The sequence below is a fragment of the Schistocerca gregaria genome, chromosome 11, assembly GCF_023897955.1.
Source record: "Schistocerca gregaria isolate iqSchGreg1 chromosome 11, iqSchGreg1.2, whole genome shotgun sequence".
In the NCBI taxonomy this organism is placed as follows: domain Eukaryota; kingdom Metazoa; phylum Arthropoda; class Insecta; order Orthoptera; family Acrididae; genus Schistocerca; species Schistocerca gregaria.
The window spans coordinates 77,707,144-77,725,879 of record NC_064930.1 but is presented as its reverse complement, the minus strand read 5'-3'; the positions used below and the strand labels follow the sequence as shown (position 1 = coordinate 77,725,879).

Sequence of the window (18,736 nt, the reverse complement as noted above, 5' to 3'; positions counted from 1 at the left end):
TCTATGATCTAGCTATTCTTTGCCATTGAAATTAATTTTGATGTAGTCTATTTTTTATTTGCTTTTGCTCTTTACAGTATTTCTGTTTTATAATCTTCCTTCCTTTTTTATTTACTATAAAGCAATGTAAAAGTGTTAATGTTCCAGGTTAAGTATGGTGATCTCCTTCCAGCAGATGGTATTCTGATACAGAGCAATGACTTGAAAGTGGATGAGTCTTCTCTGACTGGTGAATCGGAGCTCGTTAGGAAGGAAGTGCTGGTCAAGCCTATTCTGTTATCAGGTACAATTTACTTAATATTTTTGTAGCAGGGGAGAAATGAACTGCATTTCTAGGTTCTATGTGAAAACAACACATTGTAGAAGGGTCTCAGATGGAAAAGTGAGTAGTCAGAATTTGAATTTTATGTATTTTGAACATCTTTCCTAGTAGGCACCATAGCAATTTCTGTAATGTTTCAGCAGACATTTGTAATTTTCCTTTTTGCAGTATGTATGTGAAGTCAGACCAGTTGAATACTGCTCATCAGGTTCTCCATGTGACCTCTATTGTTTTTCTGCATTACAAACAGTGTTTTTTCTTTTTTTTTAATTGGAATTTAATGTGGCCATTTGGTAACACAGCCCCAAATTGGTTGTAGTGCACTATTCGGTTAAATGATCTGTGCTAATAGTGGAAGAAAAACATGAAAGAGCAGCCAGAGTTGTAGCAGCTGCTAAAAAGAGCCAGTGTGTGGAGTAGCAGAGAGACGGCATGAACCAGCATATGAGCAAGAAAAGACAAGTCACGTGAGGAAGGTGTGTCCAAAAAGGATTAAACAATCTTTCACAACTTGTTGTATCTGCCTGAAGTGTTAGAGACAAATTGAGAGTATGCCACAATAGTAATACTGTACAGCCCACTATGTCTTTAAAGACATGTTCACAGAGCAGCCTTCTGTTTCTCTCCACATTCCTGACATTATGATACCTGCTGTATTTTACAGTGCTTTGGAATTAAAGTAAAGGCCACATCAAAGGTGTGCTGTATTAGTAAAAACTTGTCAATCATGTCTTCCTTTCCCAACTCCCTGCCTCTCTGCCCGCATGATGTTTCATCACTGCTATTGCTGTGCCATTGTGCTACTCACAAACAGAGGTCCCCAGCAGTGGGATTGATGCTTTGAAACCTCTATATGGTGATGTTGGTTAAGATCCCAAGTATCACAGTCTGCAGCCATTCACACTGGTGGGCTCTCATTTGTGATTAATCAAAGAGAAAAAAAGGAAAACTGTAATTTTATGTGACTCTCAGTAACATTAAAAAAGTATTGTTTCACAGACTGATCGAGTAGTTTAATGTATAGGGCAAAGCCTTCATGTGCAGAAGATCGTGGATACAAATTTAGTCAGGTATTGAAATTTTCATTAATTCTAAAATTTTTATCAAAATGACTTTGATCATTGTTTGTATACAGTTGATTGCTTTGATTGTAATTTTTTATTTCTATCCCTTGTCACATTGTTTTAATCATCATATGAATTTTTTCTTTATATCATTCTTTTTACACTCATAATTTATGTGGATGTGAATTTTTCTATTATAGTGTTTAAATATTTGAAAATGCCACTCTCGATTAAAAAACAAAAGGTAAAATAATCTGTTTTTATTAACTTTACGAAGTGTAAAAAAATGTGTTTTTATTTATGAGATGAACATTTTTTGGATGGTAATCATTACAAAAACATTTAAAACAGCTTAAACACCTACTGCACTACAGACAAAATAATGCAGATGAAGATTTAAATGAAGGAAGTGATTATAAGTAAAATGAAATCAAAGCAGAATGATGAATAGAAATAATGAATGCACTGTGGATAGAGCAACGTGGAAAGAAACAAAGGAAATGATATCAAAATTAATGTGTAAAATTAATTAAAATCAAGTAAACAAAGAAAGTACCTTACTAGATTTGAACCCATGACCTTCTCCATGTGAAGACCTTACCCTATACATTACACCAGACAACCAGTCAGTTTGACACTACTTTTTAATGCTATTGATCATTACACAAAATTCCAAATTTATGTTGTTAATTACTGCAAGCAAGAGCCCATGAGGCTGTATGGCTGCAGGGCGTGAAACTTGGGAACTCAATCAATATCACCATATAGATGGTTTCAAAAAGTCAGTCCCACTGCCGAGGACCTCTCCTTATCAGTTCCTATTTCAGAGCTCCGTAATATCACAGCTCCGTAAAATAGATCTTTCAGAAATGTAAATGTGAGCAAAAATTGTTAAGACTGTGAGCATCTTTTTTACTGAAAAAATGGTTTTTACCCTAAGAATGGGAAACTAATACAATGTTGGCACATGTTTAGAACTACTTTACCCTTACTTACTGTGTTGAAGTCTTCAGTCCTAGGACTAGTTTGATGCAAGTCCCCTGTTTGTCAGTACAGTACAAATCACTACACAAGTGCTGCAACCTACATCTATTTATCTCCTTTTGCAGGGTGGTGATGCTTCTGGAAAACCTGGAAATACATCTTCCCTGGAAAAATCAGGGAATACTGAATTTTTAACCTAGCACTGAAATTGAATTTTATTGAGTTTTATATATCACAAATTTTAAAATATTTAATATCTCAGTGTGTGTTAATTACATGAATATTATTCCATGTAAGTTATTGGTGTCTGTAAACAGTTTTAAGGCACAGTCAGGAGAACTGAAGGATTGATGATGCTTGACAACCTTATAAGCTGCTGTTAGTTCTGCAGTAGCAATGAGCAATTCTTCTTTGGTATCTTCTTTAATCAATAATGTATAAATAGGCTTTGATGTTGATGCTACCCCAACTCTATATGTACTATTCTTCATAGAAATGTGATGTGTCACATCTGCTTTACCGCCGTGAGTCACTGAGATGAAACAGCTAGAAATCTTACACAACTCTTCCTGACCATCCTTTCTTTTGTATAATCATCCAAATAGTGACACTTTCTCTTTCCATCCTTAAGCATTTTGTAAACTATGATAAGTTTATTAGACTGTAAATAATCAACAATAACACTTTAGTCATCAAAGTGCATGTCACTATATGCTTCACGCCATATATACTTACACTGAACACTTCAAATGTCACTAACCTGCACTCACTGTTCATATTATTTTAGAAAGAATAATCTCCTCAGATTGTTATTCAAATGGGAATTGCCCAATTCTTCCATGTGGCACTGCTTAAATAGTTCCAGCTCAGTACTACTGGAGAAGTTTGGTATTTTCTCAAATGATGGTGCTAGATGTAGAAGTTACTTGCATTGTTGATACAGGATATGTAAAATGCAATGCCATATGTGAGACAACCTTGTCAACATATCACAGATCTGTAGAATAGATCTTTCAGAACTGTAAGTGTGAGCAAAAATCTTCCAAAGTAAGAGTGATTTCAGGTGTGCCGCAGGGGAGTGTCATAGGACCGTTGCTATTCACAATATACATAAATGACTTGGTGGATGACATCGGAAGTTCACTGAGGCTTTTTGCAGATGATGCTGTGGTGTATCGAGAGGTTGCAACAATGAAAAATTGTACTGAAATGCAGGAGGATCTGCAGCGAATTGACGTATGGTGCAGGGAATGGCAATTGAATCTCAATGTAGACAAGTGTAATGTGCTGCGAATACATAGATAGATCCCTTATCATTTAGCTACAAAATAGCAGGTCAGCAAGTGGAAGCAGTTAATTCCATAAATTATCTGGGAGTACGCATTAGGAGTGATTTAAAATGGAATGATCATATAAATTTGATCGTCGGTAAAGCAGATGCCAGACTGAGATTCAATGGAAGAATCCTAAGGAAATGCAATCCGAAAACAAAGGAAGTAGGTTACAGTACGCTTGTTCGTCCACTGCTTGAATACTGTTCAACAGTGTGGGATCCGTACCAGATAGGGTTGATAGAAGAGATAGAGAAGATCCAACGGATAGCAGCGCACTATGTTACAAGATCATTTAGTAATCGCGAAAGCATTACAGAGATGATAGATAAACTCCAGTGGAAGACTCTGCAGGAGAGACACTCAGTAGCTCGGTACGGGCTTTTGTTAAAGTTTCGAGAAGATACCTTCACTGAGGAGTCAAGGGGTATATTGCTCCCTCCTATGTATATCTCGCGAAGAGACCGTGAGGATAAAATCAGAGAGTTTAGAGCCCACACAGAGGCATAGCGACAATCCTCCTTTCCAGGAACAATACGAGACTGGAATAGAAGGGAGAACTGATAGAGGTACTCAGGGTACCCTCCGCCACACACCGTCAGGTGGCTTGCGGAGTATGGATGTAGATGTAGAAAAATTACAAAATCGCGACAAAATTGAGTCTTGTCGGGACAAGGTGGTCTAGATATGGTGACGGTCCTGATACATTGGGGAGCATAGCAACCCTACTTGCAGTAGCACCAGGCAAGTCACATGTCGTGATTGATTGAGTCACACTAATGCTTTGAGTGTTTCAGCTTGTTGGGAAATCTCGAGCACACTCAGACACAAGTATCATTTACCCAGAACTTACCCAGCCATGAAGACTGCACAATGTCATGTGGCATAGATGATGACTAGTTGTTGCAATGGTTACCAAATATAATATATAGTATTATATGCCTAATAATGATTAATTTTACAGAAAAAAAGTGTGGCTAAGCATACAAATACAAGAGAGAGAGAAAGAGGGGGGCAATAAGGGGGAGAGAGAGGAATTATTATGGGTATTTTATATAAGAGTTCAGAAATTCTGAAACAGAAAACCATGTCTGAACAGGGACATAAATATTAAAAAAACACTATCATTTTACTTACCTTATACTTCATTGTAAAGGTTTTCTGGGAATGTTCATCTGTGTGGGGTCTTCGATGAGAAACAACCGGAGGAGATGTCAGCCCACAGAGATGAACATCTTACTTATTTTTCCCGATAAACCTTCCAAATTACTTAAAATAGTTGGCTTTCCTTCTTCAGTAAACAAATCGCATGCACTTGCATGTTGTTGTTTCTGTTGTGCTCTTCAGTCCTGAGACTGGTTTGATGCAGCTTTACATGCTACTCTATCCTGTGCAAGCTTCTTCATCTCCCAGTACTTACTGCAACCTACATCCTTCTGAAACTGCTTAGTGTATTCATCTCTTGGTGTCCTTCTACTATTTTTACCCTCCATGCTGCCCTCTAATGCTAAATTTGTGATCCCTTGATGCCTCAGAACATGTCCTACTAATCGGTCCCTTCTCCTAGTCAAGTTGTGCCACAAACTTCTCTTCTCCCCAGTCCTATTCAATACCTCCTCATTAGTTACGTGATCTACCCACCTAATCTTCAACATTCTTCTGTAGCACCATATTTCGAAAGCTTCTATTCTCTTGTCTAAACTATTCATCATCCATGTTTCACTTCCATACATGGCTACACTCCATACAAATACTTACCAGAAACAACTTTCCTGTCGCCTTTACACATTGTGTATGGAAAGTAAAAAGTGTGATCACTAGTAGAGTACACCCATTTTGCCACTTGGTGGCGCTAGCTCTGCCTTAAGTGCTACTCGCCCATGCAGTCGAATTACGCTTTCACATTTGTACCTCTACTTTACATGTTATGTAGTCATGATTCTCATATATGCTGTGGGAACATACTTAAACTACACTATTTAAGCCCAGAATCAATTCTGATGATCACATTTTTGAACTGTTCGGACATGGAAATAGGAGAACACAGTAGTGGGCAGTGCATACACTGCACGACTTTGCTCAGAGTAATTAATGTCTGGATTGTCAATGTATTAAAGTAGCAAAAAAGAAAAAAAGGAATCATTGATTGTTATACTGCAACACTAATATTTATTCTTACCACATCACTTCAAATTTTTACAGTTGACCAATGAGATAATGTTCGTGAAACATAATACATTAATAACTCACTTTTAGTAATGCTGTGAATAAACTGAAGCTATAATAATATAAGTCATTTGTTGTGAAAAGTTTTCAATCCTGTATTATGTACATGCTGACAATGAATCAAAATTAATTCCCAGTGGTACATTGCAATGAAAACTATAAAGGTGTATTCATTCATGCTGGGACGAACTTGCTGCAAAACAGCAGTGAAGAAGAGATTGTAAATGAAGCATGAAATCTGATCCGGTTGTTAAAAAACGTGTATGCATCATCAAAGTTAATTATTAATAATATCCTGTACATAAGATCGATAAGTGATAAATATATAAACAAATAAACCATCATGTGGGGGGGGGGGGGGGGGACAGTGCTACAGACTTGATGTAGTTTTTGTGGATTTGAATAAATTTATCACCGATAAATGCAACATACAAGATGGGCTGCATCTAAACAGGCTAGGATCAACAAGATTCAGCAATATGTATAAAGTCTTCCCACATCAAAGGAAACAGGGGTACCCACTCAACCATCTCCAAATCTAATGTAATTAGGTGTGAAGGTTCTCTATGATCTTTGATGGGTATATACCACATCTCAGTCCAATACCTTCAGTGATTGAATTTTTAGGGGCTTTTAAATACAGGCTACTCATCTTCACATCACATATGAAGGTGCAAATGTCTCAAGTTTGCTTGGCTTTTTCAGAAGTTGTAGAAAACATTTGGTCTTTTGCTTTAATATACTTTTCTACATGCAAATTTTAGGGTATTTTTGGGGGGCAATATCTCAAATGTGTCTCGCACAATCCTATTTTTCTTGCCACAGCTGGAAAGAGCATGCCTTAAGCTTTCAAATTTATATTGTTTAATTTATGAATCTTGCATATTGATGAGTAAGAATGTTTCAAAAGTTATTATTTTAGCACTTCGAGAAGATGGAAAAATGAAATGTTTAGCTCATGAAGTCCCATAATTAACTTTTTTTATTAAAGTACATAAATCAGTTTCAAACATTAATTTAACACGTACCATAAAACAAATATAATACACAACACAGCAAATTTTCAAAACAAAAACACTAAAAGAGTCAGTTTCATTTTTGGTTAAACAGTTCTAATTTTGTCAAGGACAGATTGTGGATAACTGTATTGTCTTCCTGGTGATGGTGGTGGTGGTGGTGGTGGTGGTGGTGGTGGTGGTGGTGGTGGTGATGATGATAATGATTGTGGTGGTGCTTCTAAAATCATGAAAATTTGTTGCTCAGGAATCTAGTAGGTGTCTTTAGCAGTCGGCCAGTGGAGCAGAACCATGTGGATGCATAAAGCTGATGAGGACATGTTGTTGATCATGTGAAACTTCACACAAGCTTCCAACCTACCAAAAATAGTCATACATAGATGCAATATATTGTCCTGATTGTAAACTTGCAATTGTGATTACTGGAATTTCTTCATCTGCTTCAAAGGCATAAACTTGAATGCTGTAACGTCACTGGAAACTCTGCTTGCTCTGAACAAATTACAGTTAATTTGCTTAAATTGACAATTTTCTCTTGCTCCAGATATTGTATGTCCCATGGCAGCTTTGTTTCTTGATCAGGCTGTTTTTTTTTTCAACCTCTTCTTTTGGTACACAAAAAAACTTTATGCCTGGAACACTATCACCACTGAATTTGAACAGATCATATGGAGTCAATATTTAGTTACCTAAGGGGCTCTGCAGACTAGCACAGGCTGCTAGTCTTTCTGCTGTTCCCCCAATGTCATCACAAGGCGATTTACTGTGGCTCATTCTGAAAAAATTCCATTTAGCTGTGATGCCGAAATCCTTTTTGTCCAGACATAAATTGATGAAATTTTTGAAATTCTTATACTGAGCAGCTGAACCATCACTAACGTAATAAATGTTCTTAATGTTTTCAATCTTTGTCTTTAAATATGCTATTAACTTTATCTGAAAGTCATGAACAGCAATGGTATCATGACGGAGACAGTTTCTGATCATGCAAATGCTAGGTATAAACTTTGGTGTTTTTACTCAAAGCTATGGCATCTTAAACCGGTAATTTTCAAAATCAGTGCCTCCATGAAATCTTCAATAGTTCTTTGACATGTCTCTAATGTGTCTTTCTCAATATGGACCATTGTTTGTATTCCATTGTTTCTTCAGAGTCATCGTCTTTAAAAGCAGCTTTAACTAAAGCCTCTAGTTGGACATTCCTCACAACCACATACAGTCCTTTGATTCCAAACTGCATACAGTTTTTTTTCACATCAAATTCCTGTAGTCATCTTGGATGGATGTTGCTGAAGTCAACATTAATTTGACTTTTTGATAAATTGCAAATACACATGCTCAATGTGATCCAGAAGCACCAACTGCAGTGCACCAGTTCAGCCTGAGCTCACAAAATTTAGAGAACCTCAGTTGATTTCCAGATTACTTACAATAAGCAGTGAACATTTCTTTCAATTTGTGCTCCCTGCCGTCATTGGATAAGCAGCTGCAGCAGCATGTCATATACTCTTAGCTCACTTATTTGTTACATAGTTTAATTCTTAATTTCTTTGCATGTTTTTGGTATTTGCATTGTTTAATTCATAAATTTTGGGCTTATTATAGTATTTGAGAGTTGTAGAATCGCGTTTTAGTACCTGAATAGTGTAAAAACGCGTAGTCTCCTTCCGCCGCTGAGCAGTGTGTCAGCAGTGCGCAAGTAGCAGCATTACTGCATTTACTAGGCAATCTTGTATTTTAATAACCGTTTAAATTTAGTGCCAAACTGTTTGTGCTCTCTGTAGATTAGTTTAGACGTTCTTTGCACAACAGTTTTTAGCATGGACAGGGACTGCAACTGCTGTGTTCGGATGCAGGCTGAGTTGGCATCCCTTCGCTCCCAGCTTCAGGCAGTGTTGGCTTCGGTCACACAGCTTGAGGCTGTTGCCAATGGGCATCACAGTGGGGGTCCGGATGGGGGTTTGTCGGGGATGGCCAGCTCATCCCACGCATCCCCCGATCGGGCTACGACTGTGGGTGCCCGGGATATTGCCCACATTGAGGCTGATCCCTCACCTGTGGTAGAGTGGGAGATTGTCTTGAGGTGTGGCAGGGGGCAAAAGACATCCCGAAGGGCTGAACAAAAGGCCTCTCCAGTTTGTCTGATGAACCGGTTTCAGGCTCTGTCTCAGGCTGATTTTCGGCCGGACATGGCTGCTTGTCCTGTTCCAGAGGTTGCCCCTCAGTCTGCAAGATCTGGGCATTCGCAGAGGGTGGGCTTACTGGTAGTTGGGAGCTCCAACGTCAGGTGTATAATGGGGCCCCTTAGGGATATGGCAGCAAGAGAGGGGAAGAAAACCAATGTACACTCCGTGTGCATACCGGGGGGAGTCATTCCAGATGTGGAAAGAGTCCTTCCGGATGCCATGAAGGGTACAGGGTGCACCCATCTGCAGGTGGTCACTCATGTCGGCACCAATGATGTGTGTCGCTATGGATCGGAGGAAATCCTCTCTGGCTTTCGGCAGCTATCTGATTTGGTGAAGACTGCCAGTCTCGCTAGCAGGATGAAAGCAGAGCTCACCATCTGCAGCATTGTCGACATGAATGACTGCGGACCTTTGGTACAGAGCCGAGTGGAGGGTCTGAATCAGAGGCTGAGACGGTTCTGCGACCGTGTGGGCTGCAGATTCCTCGACTTGCACCATAGGGTGGTGGGGTTTCGGGTTCCGCTGGATAGGTCAGGAGTCCACTACACGCAGCAAGTGGCTACATGGGTAGCAGGGGTTAAGTGGCATGGACTGGGCGGTTTTTTAGGTTAGATGGCCGGTTGCAAGTACAGAAAGGGCGGCAGCCTCAAAGGGTGTGGGGCAAAGTCAGGACATGCGGGACCAAGCAGCAATCGGTATTATAATTGTAAACTGTTGAAGCTGCGTTGGTAAAGTACCGGAACTTCAAGCGCTGATAGAAAGCACTGAAGCTGGCTGGCTGAAACCAGAGATAAATTCTGCCGAAATTTTTACAAAGGCACAGATGGTGTTTAGAAAGGATAGATTGCATGCAACCGGTGGTGGTGTGTTTGTCACTGTTAGTAGTAGTTTATCCTGTGGTGAAGTAGAAGTGGATAGTTCCTGTGAATTATTATAGGTGGAGGTTACACTCAACAACCAAGCTAGGTTAATAGTTGGCTCCTTTTACCAACCTCCCGAGTCAGCAGCATTAGTGGCAGAACAACTGAGAGAAAATTTGGAACACATTTCACATAAATTTTCTCAGCATGTTATAGTCTTAGATGGAGATTTCAATTTACCAGATATAGACTGGGTCACTCAGATGTTCAGAATGGGTGGTAGGGACAGAGCATCAAGTGACATTATACTGAGTGCACTATCTGAAAATTACCTCGAGCAATTATACAGAGAACCGACTCATGGGGATAACATCTTGGACCTACTGATAACAAACAGACACAAACTTTTTGACTTGGTAAGTGCAGAACAGGGAATCAGTGATCATAAGGCAGTTGCAGCATCCCTGAATATGGAAGTTAATAGGCATTTAAAAAAAGGGAGGAATGTTTATCTGTTTAGGAAGAGTAATAGAAGCCAGATTTCAGACTACCTAACAGATCAAAACGAAAATTTCGGTTCCGACACTGACAATGTCAATCGTAAAATGTGTTTTAGACAGGTACGTGCCGAGTAAAACTGTGAGGGACGGAAAAAACCCACCGTGGTTCAACAACAAAGTTAGGAAACTACTGCGAAAGCAAAGAGAGCTTCACTCCAAGTTTAAACGCAGCCAAAACCTCTCAGACAAACAGAAGCTAAACGATGTCAAAGTTAGCATAAGGAGAGCTATGCGTGAAGCGTTAAGTGAATTTGAAAGTAAAATTCTATGTACCGACTAGACAGAAAATCCTAGGAAGTTCTGGTCTTGCGTTAAATCAGTAAGTGGCTCGAAACAGCATATCCAGACACTCTGGGATGATGATGGCATTGAAACAGAGGATGACGCACGTAAAGCTGAAATACTAAACACCTTTTTCCAAAGCTGTTTCACAGAGGAAGACTGCACTGCAGTTCCTTCTCTAAATCCTCGCACAAACGAAAAAATGGCTGACATCGAAATAGGTGTCCAAGGAATAGAAAAGCAACTGGAATCACTCAACACAGGAAAGTCCACTGGAACTGATGGGATACCAATTCGATTCTACACTGAGTACGTGAAAGAACTTGCCCCCTTCTAACAGCCGTGTACTGCATGTCTCTAGAGGAACGGAAGGTCCCAAATGATTGGAAAAGGTAGTCCCAGTCTTCAAGAAGGGTCATCGAGCAGGTGCGCAAAACTATAGACCTATTATATCTCTTGACGTCGATCTGTTGTAGAATTTTAGAACATGTTTTTTGCTCGAGTATCATGTCGTTTTTGGAAACCCAGAATCTACTCTGTAGGAATCAACATGGATTCCGGAAACAGCGATCGTGTGAGACCCAACTCACTTTATTTGTTCATGAGACCCAGAAAATATTAGATACAGGCTCCCAGGTAGATGCTATTTTCCTTGAATTCTGGAAGGCGTTCAATACAGTTTCACACTGTCGCCTGATAAACACAGTAAGAGCCTATGGAATATCAGACGAGCTGTGTGGCTGGATAGAAGAGTTTTTAGCAAACACAACACAGCATGTTGTTATCAATGGAGAGACGTCTACAGATGTTAAAGTAACCTCTGGCATGCCACAGGGGAGTGTTATGGGACCATTGCTTTTCACAGTATATATAAATGACCTAGTAGATAGTGTCGGAAGTTCTATGAGGCTTTTCGTGGATGATGCTGTAGTATACAGAGAAGTTGCAGCATTAGAAAATTGTAGCAAAATGCAGGAAGATCTGCAGCAGATAGGCACTTGGTGCAGGGAGTGGCAACTAACCCTTAACATAGACAAATGTAATGTATTGCGAATACATAGAAAGAAGGATCCTTTATTGTACGATTATATGATAGCGGAACAAACACTGGTAGCAGTTATTTCTGTAAAATATCTGGGAGTATGTGTGCAGAACGATTTGAAGTGGAATGATCATATAAAATTAATTGTTGGTAAGGCGGGTACCAGGTAGAGGTTCATTGGTAGAGTCCTTAGAAAATGTAGTCCATCAACAAAGGAGGTGGCTTACAAAACACTCGTTCGACCTATACTTGAGTATTGCTCATCAGTGTGGGACCTGTACCAGGTCGGGTTGACAGAGGAGGTAGAGAAGATCCAAAGAAGAGCGGCGCGTTTCATCACATGGTTATTTGGTAACCGTGATAGCGTTACGGAGATGTTTAGCAAACTCAAGTGGCAGACTCTGCAAGAGAGGCGCTCTGCATCGCGGCGTAGGTTGCTGTCCAGGTTTCGAGAAGGTGCATTTCTGGATGAGGTATCGAACATATTGCTTCCCCCTACTTATACCTCCTGAGGAGATCACGAATGGAAAATTAGAGAGATTCGAGCGCGCACTGAGGCTTTCAGACAGTCGTTCTCCCCGCGAACCATACGCGGCTGGAACAGAAAAGTGAGGTAATGACAGTGGCACATAAATTGCCCTCTGCCACACAATGTTGGGTGTCTTGCGGAGTATAAATGTAGATGTAGATGTAGACAAAGGAGCAGGCATTTATGCTTATGGCTCTTTTCCCCAGGTGTTCTAACTGCAACACAATCCTTTCCCCCCCCCCCCCCCCCCCCCCCCCCCCCCCCCCGAGGACATAAATGAGTAAACTCATCTTTAGAAAGGTGAGGACATTTTGTTTTACTTCAACACAGCTTTTCCCTTTTCAGTTTGGAGGTGTTGCCAAAATCCCATCTTCTATCTTTAGTTTCCTAGCCTTCGTTACCATTTCAGTTGAAACAGCAAATTCTTTAGACTTTTTTCAATAGTCGAGCTATTTGGGGCCAGGGTCAGAATTTGAACTGTACTGCAATTGCCTGAAGTCTGAAGCTTGATCTTAAGTTCTTCAATTAAGATGTCCATGTCTTTACAGTTTTGGCGTTCTTCCGTTTGCTTGTGAGCAGCATCTACTTGGCTCACCTGAGCAACAGTGGCAATTACCTTATTAATGCTGCTTTGGGCTTTCAGAACTTTGCGCTTTATGTTTCCCATTGAATGCCTTTTGTTGATCTGCTGAAGCTTTAGTGGTTAGTCTCATGGTGGGATGATTCTTTTTGAGCCACTTGATGTCTACATTTGGTACAAATTTTCCAACCAGGTTCAAAAGCTTTATTAGTCAGTAACTACAACCTGTCAGACATTGCAATGGTTACCAATGTTAAAGCCTTCTTCACTACATGTTTTTCTTTACCAAACAGGTTGCGGCAAGTCTTCTGCAGGAATTGAAATTTTGTCATCAACAAGGCATTATGGTATGCCCAAATTTGGGCACCTTCAGTAAAATCAAGCCCAGACCTATGTCTTAGAAGGTCCTTGTCCACTGGTAACATTTCCTTAACTGATTGTAGTTGGCGTTTCCAGAATAGAGAGGTAAGGGCTTATGACAATCAACTCTGTCTGATCCACCAAAGTAACAGGGTGCAAGGGTCTCTTGGTTCATTTTATGCAATAGTTTATTAGCCCATAACAAGCAACTTTTAAAGCTCATGAATATCCTGGTTTGAAGCGTAGCAGATTCGCACTTGTTTGTGCATAAAATATACAAATTATCTATCAAAACATATTGTTTTAGTGCTTACCTTCAGCTACAATAATGGTTATTGATTATTCAAACACTCAGTACTCAACACTAACATTCTACAGTGTCAACACCAAAGATTACACCACACAGAAGACTGACATTACGGAAACTGGCAATATTGAAAGCAACAATTGAAAGTGTTGATTCAGCAATGTACCACCACTGTTTGGATAGAGCCTTAAAAATTATTGCTGCTTCATAATGCTGATTTAAACTGAGTGGCAATGCATATATGTATCACCATGCATTGTAGGGTTAAAACATTCTAAAGCAACATAGTGTTCTATTATGATCTAGATCTTATAATCTTACGAGTGTTTTCTGAAGTTTTATTATATTTATATTCTACAGTGCAAAATAATGTAAAAGCACTTCTCATTAGCATAGTTACATTCCATAAACGACAGGCAAATCTTATACTATCATAAAAGACACTACAACTACACATTTTTTGACTTAGAACTTCAAATCGTATTAATATTTTGTAGTTATTGATAATCCATTTTCTCGACTTTTGATAGGTATTCTTATTCACAGATGTAAGATCCAGAAATTAAGCTCTTTTCAGTTGTGGCAAGGAAAAAAGGATTGAACAAGACACAAATAAGATATTGTGCCCCCCCCCCCCCCCCCCCCAAAAAAAAAAATAAAAAAAAATAAACCTAAGATTTGCATTAGAAACTTTTGGCCAACTTTGCAGATGCATATCTTTTCATCTAGACATAAAATGTTAATTAAATTTGATCGACATATAGACATCGTAGGTAGGAATAACCCTATGAAGTTTTGGTGTGATTGGTTCATATGAAAAGTAGCAGTGGTCAGTCAAACCTTGGCTCTCAGAATAGTGTGACGAATTTTTTTTTATCCACTTTAGAAGCATTTATCTATATTTAGATATGGCTAAATTCCTAATTTTTCCCATGGTGTGATTTGGCATAAAAAGTTCTGTGTGTATATTAAAGCAAATGACCAAATGTTTTCTAGAACCTTTAAAAAAGCCTAGCAAACTTGGCACATTTGCACCTTCATATGTGATGTGAAGATGAGTAGCCTCTCTTTAAAAGCCCCTATTAATTCAATCACTGAAGATATTGGACTGAGATTTGGTATATACCCATCAAAGACCATAGAGAACCTTCCCACCAAATTTCATTAGATTTGGAGAGGGTCGAGTGGCTACATGTTTCAATATTGGTCCCTTTGATGTGGTATGACCCTATAATGATATTTGTAAGATCATACTTAATAAGGGAAACTAGTATACAGAGATGGGGATGTAAAAATTGATAATGAAGTTGAAATGAAAATACGCAAACAGCATTTTGAAACAGATGCCATTACAAATTTTCAGAAAAGTAACAATACGTTCATAATGCAGTTGAACATAAATGGTTTAAGTTCAAACTATAAAAATGGCAGAGAAACAAAACTTAACAACTTGCAATTTATTTTGTCAGAAATACCAACTATCAAGGTTGTATGCTTGGATGAACACTGGCTTACAAAGAATAGTATCAAAATCTTAAGTAACCTTGATCATTTTTATGCTGCCAGCTGATTTTGTAGGAGTAATTAACACGAGGAGTATTGTGCATACGTGTGGAAAGATCAGTAGAGTATAGAGCAAAATTCGATTTTCATTCCCTTGATGAAAAATGTATGTCTGAAGGCTGCTGTGTGGAGTTAGGGCAAAATATTCTAATTTTTTGTCGAAATTCCAGTGTCTATTGCAAAAACTTCGAAAAGAAACCAAGAAAAGAGTCACAATCACTGCTGATTTCTACATGTATCTATACTGTAAAGCCAAGAACTCAACAAAATTCATTGATATAATCCAAATATCAGGTTTCAGCGCGAATTTCACTGATTTTACTCCAGTAATCGAAAAGTTTGCAACATGTGTAGAAATACTTTAACCATATGAATATAATAGAGGAAAACATTCCACATGGGAGAAATATATCTAAAAACAAAGATGATGTGACTTACCAAACGAAAGTGCTGGAAGGTTGATAGAGACACAAACAAACACAAACATACACACAAAATTCAAGCTTTCGCAACCAATGGTTGCTTCATCAGGAAAGAGGGAAGGAGAGGGAAAGACAAAAGGATGTGGGTTTTAAGGGAGAGGGTAAGGAGTCATTCCAATCCTGGGAGCGGAAAGACTTACCTTAAGGGGAAAAAAGGACAGGTATACACTCGCGTGCACACACACATATCCATCCGCACATACACAGACACAAGCAGACATTTGTAAAGGCAAAGAGTTTGGGCAGAGATGTCCGTCGAGGCGGAAGTACAGAGGCAAAGATGATGATGAATGACAGGTGAGGAATGAGCGGCAGCAACTTGAAATTAATGGAGGTTGAGGGCTGGCGGGTAACGAGAAGAGAGGATATACTGAAGGGCAAGTTCCCATCTCCAGAGTTCTGACAGGTTGGTGTTAGTGGGAAGTACCCAGATAACCCGGATGGTGTACCACTGTGCCGAGATGTGCTGGCCATGCACCAAGTCATGTTTAGCCACAGGGTGCTCTTCATTACCAACAAACACTGTCTGCCTGTGTCCATTCATGTGAATGGACAGTTTGTTGCTGGTCATTCCCACATAGAAAGCTTCACAGTGTAGGCAGGTCAGTTGGTAAATCACATGGGTGCTTTCACACGTGGCTCTGCCTCTCATCGTATACACCTTCCGGGTTACAGGACTGGGGTAGGTGGTGGTGGGAGGGTGCATATGACAGGTTTTACACCGGGGGTGGTTACAAGGGTATGAGCCAGAGGGTAGGGAAAGTGTTTTGGGGATTTCATAGGGATGAACTAAGAGGTTATGAAGGTTAGGTGGGGGGTGCAAAGACACTCTTGGTGGAGTGGGGAGGATTTCGTGAAGGATGGATCTCATTTCAGGGCAGGATTTGAGGAAGTCGTATCCCTGCTGGAGAGCCACATTCAGAGTCTGATCCAGTCCCAGAAAGTATCCTGTCACAAGTGGAGCACTTTTGGGGTTCTTCTGTGGGAGGTTCTGGGTTTGAGGGGATGAGGAAGTGGCTCTGGTTATTTGCTTCTGTACCAGTTTGGGAGGGCAGTTGCAGGATGCGAAAGCTGTTTTCAGGTTGTTGGTGTAATGGTTCAGTGATTCCTGACTGGAGCAGATTCGTTTGCCACAAAGACCTAGGCTGTAGGGAAGGGACCGTTTGATGAGGAATGGGTGGCAGCTGTCATAATGAAGGTACTGTTGCTTGTTGGTGGGTTTGATGTGGACAAACATGTGAAGCTGGCCTTTGAACAGATGGAGGTCAATGTCAAGGAAAGTGGCATGGGATTTGGAGTAGGATCAGGTGAATCTGATGGAACCAAAGGAGTTGAGGTTGGAGAGGAAATTCTGGAGTTCTTCTTCACTGTGAGTCCAGATCATGTAGATGTCATCAATAAATCTGTACCAAACTTTGGGTTGGCAGGCCTGGGTGACCAAGAAGGCTTCCTCTAAGCGACCCATAAATAGGTTGGCGTACGAGGGGGCCATCCTGGTACCCATGGCTGTTCCCTTTAATTGTTGGTATGTCTGGCCTTCGAAAGTGAAGAAGTTGTGGGTCAGGATGAAGCTGGCTAAGGTAATGCGGAAAGAGGTTTTAGGTAGGGTGGCAGGTGATGAGCTTGAAAGGAAGTGCTCCATCGCAGCGAAGCCCTGGACGTGCAGAATATTTGTGTATAAGGAAGTGGCATTAATGGTTACAAATATGGTTTCCAGGGGTAACAGATTGGGTAAGGATTCCAGGCGTTTGAGAAAGTGGTTGGTGTCTTTGATGAAGGATGGGAGACTGCATGCAATGGGTTGAAGGTGTTGATCAACGTAGGCAGAGATACGTTCTGTTGGGGCTTGTTAACCAGCTACAATGGAGCGGCCGGGATGATTGGGTTTGTGAATTTTAGGAAGAAGGTAGAAGGTAGGGGTGTGGGGTGTCGGTGGGCTTAGGAGGTTGATGGAGTCAGGTGAAAGGTTTTGTAGGGGGCCTAAGGTTCTGAGGATTCCTTGAATCTAAGCCTGGACATCAGGAATGGGATTACCTTGGCAAACTTTGTATGTAATGTTGTATGTTGTCTGAAAGCTGACGCAGTCCCTCAGCCACATACTCCCGACGATCAAGTACCACAGTCGTGGAACCCTTGTCCGCCGGAAGAATGGCGATGGATCGGTCAGCCTTCAGATTACAGATAGCCTGGGCTTCAGCAGTGGTGATGTTGGGAGTAGGATTAAGCCCCACAGAATGTATCTCTGCCTACATTGATCAACACCTTCAACCCGTTACATGCAGTCTCCCATCCTTCATCCTTTGGTGCATGGCCAGCACATCATGCCACAGTGTTACACCAACCGGGTTATCTGGATACTTCCCACTAACACCAACCTGTCAGAACTCTGGAGATGGGAAGTTGCCCTTCAATATATCCTCTCCTCTCGTTACCCACCAGGCCTCAGCCACCGTTAATTTCAAGTTGCTGCCGCTCATTCCTCACCTGTCATTCAACAACATCTTTGCCTCTGTACTTCCGCCTCAACAGACATCTCTGCCCAAACTCTTTGCCTTTACAAATGTCTGCTTGTGTCTGTGTGTGTGCACGAGTGTATACCTGCCCTTTTTTCGCCCTAAGGTAAGTCTTTCCGCTCGCGGGATTGGAATGACTCCTTACCCTCTCCCTTAAAACCCTCATCCTTTCGTCTTTCCCTCTCCTTCCCTCTTTCCTGATGAAGCAATCATTGGTTGTGAAAGCTTGAATTTTGTGTGTATGTTTGTGTTTGTTTGTGTGTCTGTAAACCTGCCAGCACTTTTGTTTGGTAAGTCACATCATCTTTGTTTTTAGACATAATATTTTAACCAGTTATACTTATAATGAGGCAAATATTTTTTTTAGATTTAGGACTTTCTGATCATTATGCTCTGTTTATGGAGTTACCAAAAACAATAGAACAGGGCCGCACATGGTGCATGCACCGGTGAATCGCACAGTGCAGAGTGCATAAGACAGCTGCGCTATGTTGACGATGGTGCAGCCCCCCCACTACTCGTCTGC

At 40.4% G+C, this 18,736-nt stretch overlaps 1 protein-coding gene across 1 annotated transcript in view; it reads left to right on the top strand.

The window, feature by feature from the left end:
• LOC126295032 (plasma membrane calcium-transporting ATPase 2-like) overlaps positions 1 to 18,736 on the top strand; it is a 606,942-nt gene that overhangs the window by 119,136 nt on the left and 469,070 nt on the right. Inside the window, exon 5 of the mRNA XM_049987282.1 lies at positions 148 to 283. Coding sequence (XP_049843239.1) covers positions 148 to 283 — 136 coding nt within the window. The remainder of the gene's footprint in view (positions 1 to 147; positions 284 to 18,736) is intronic.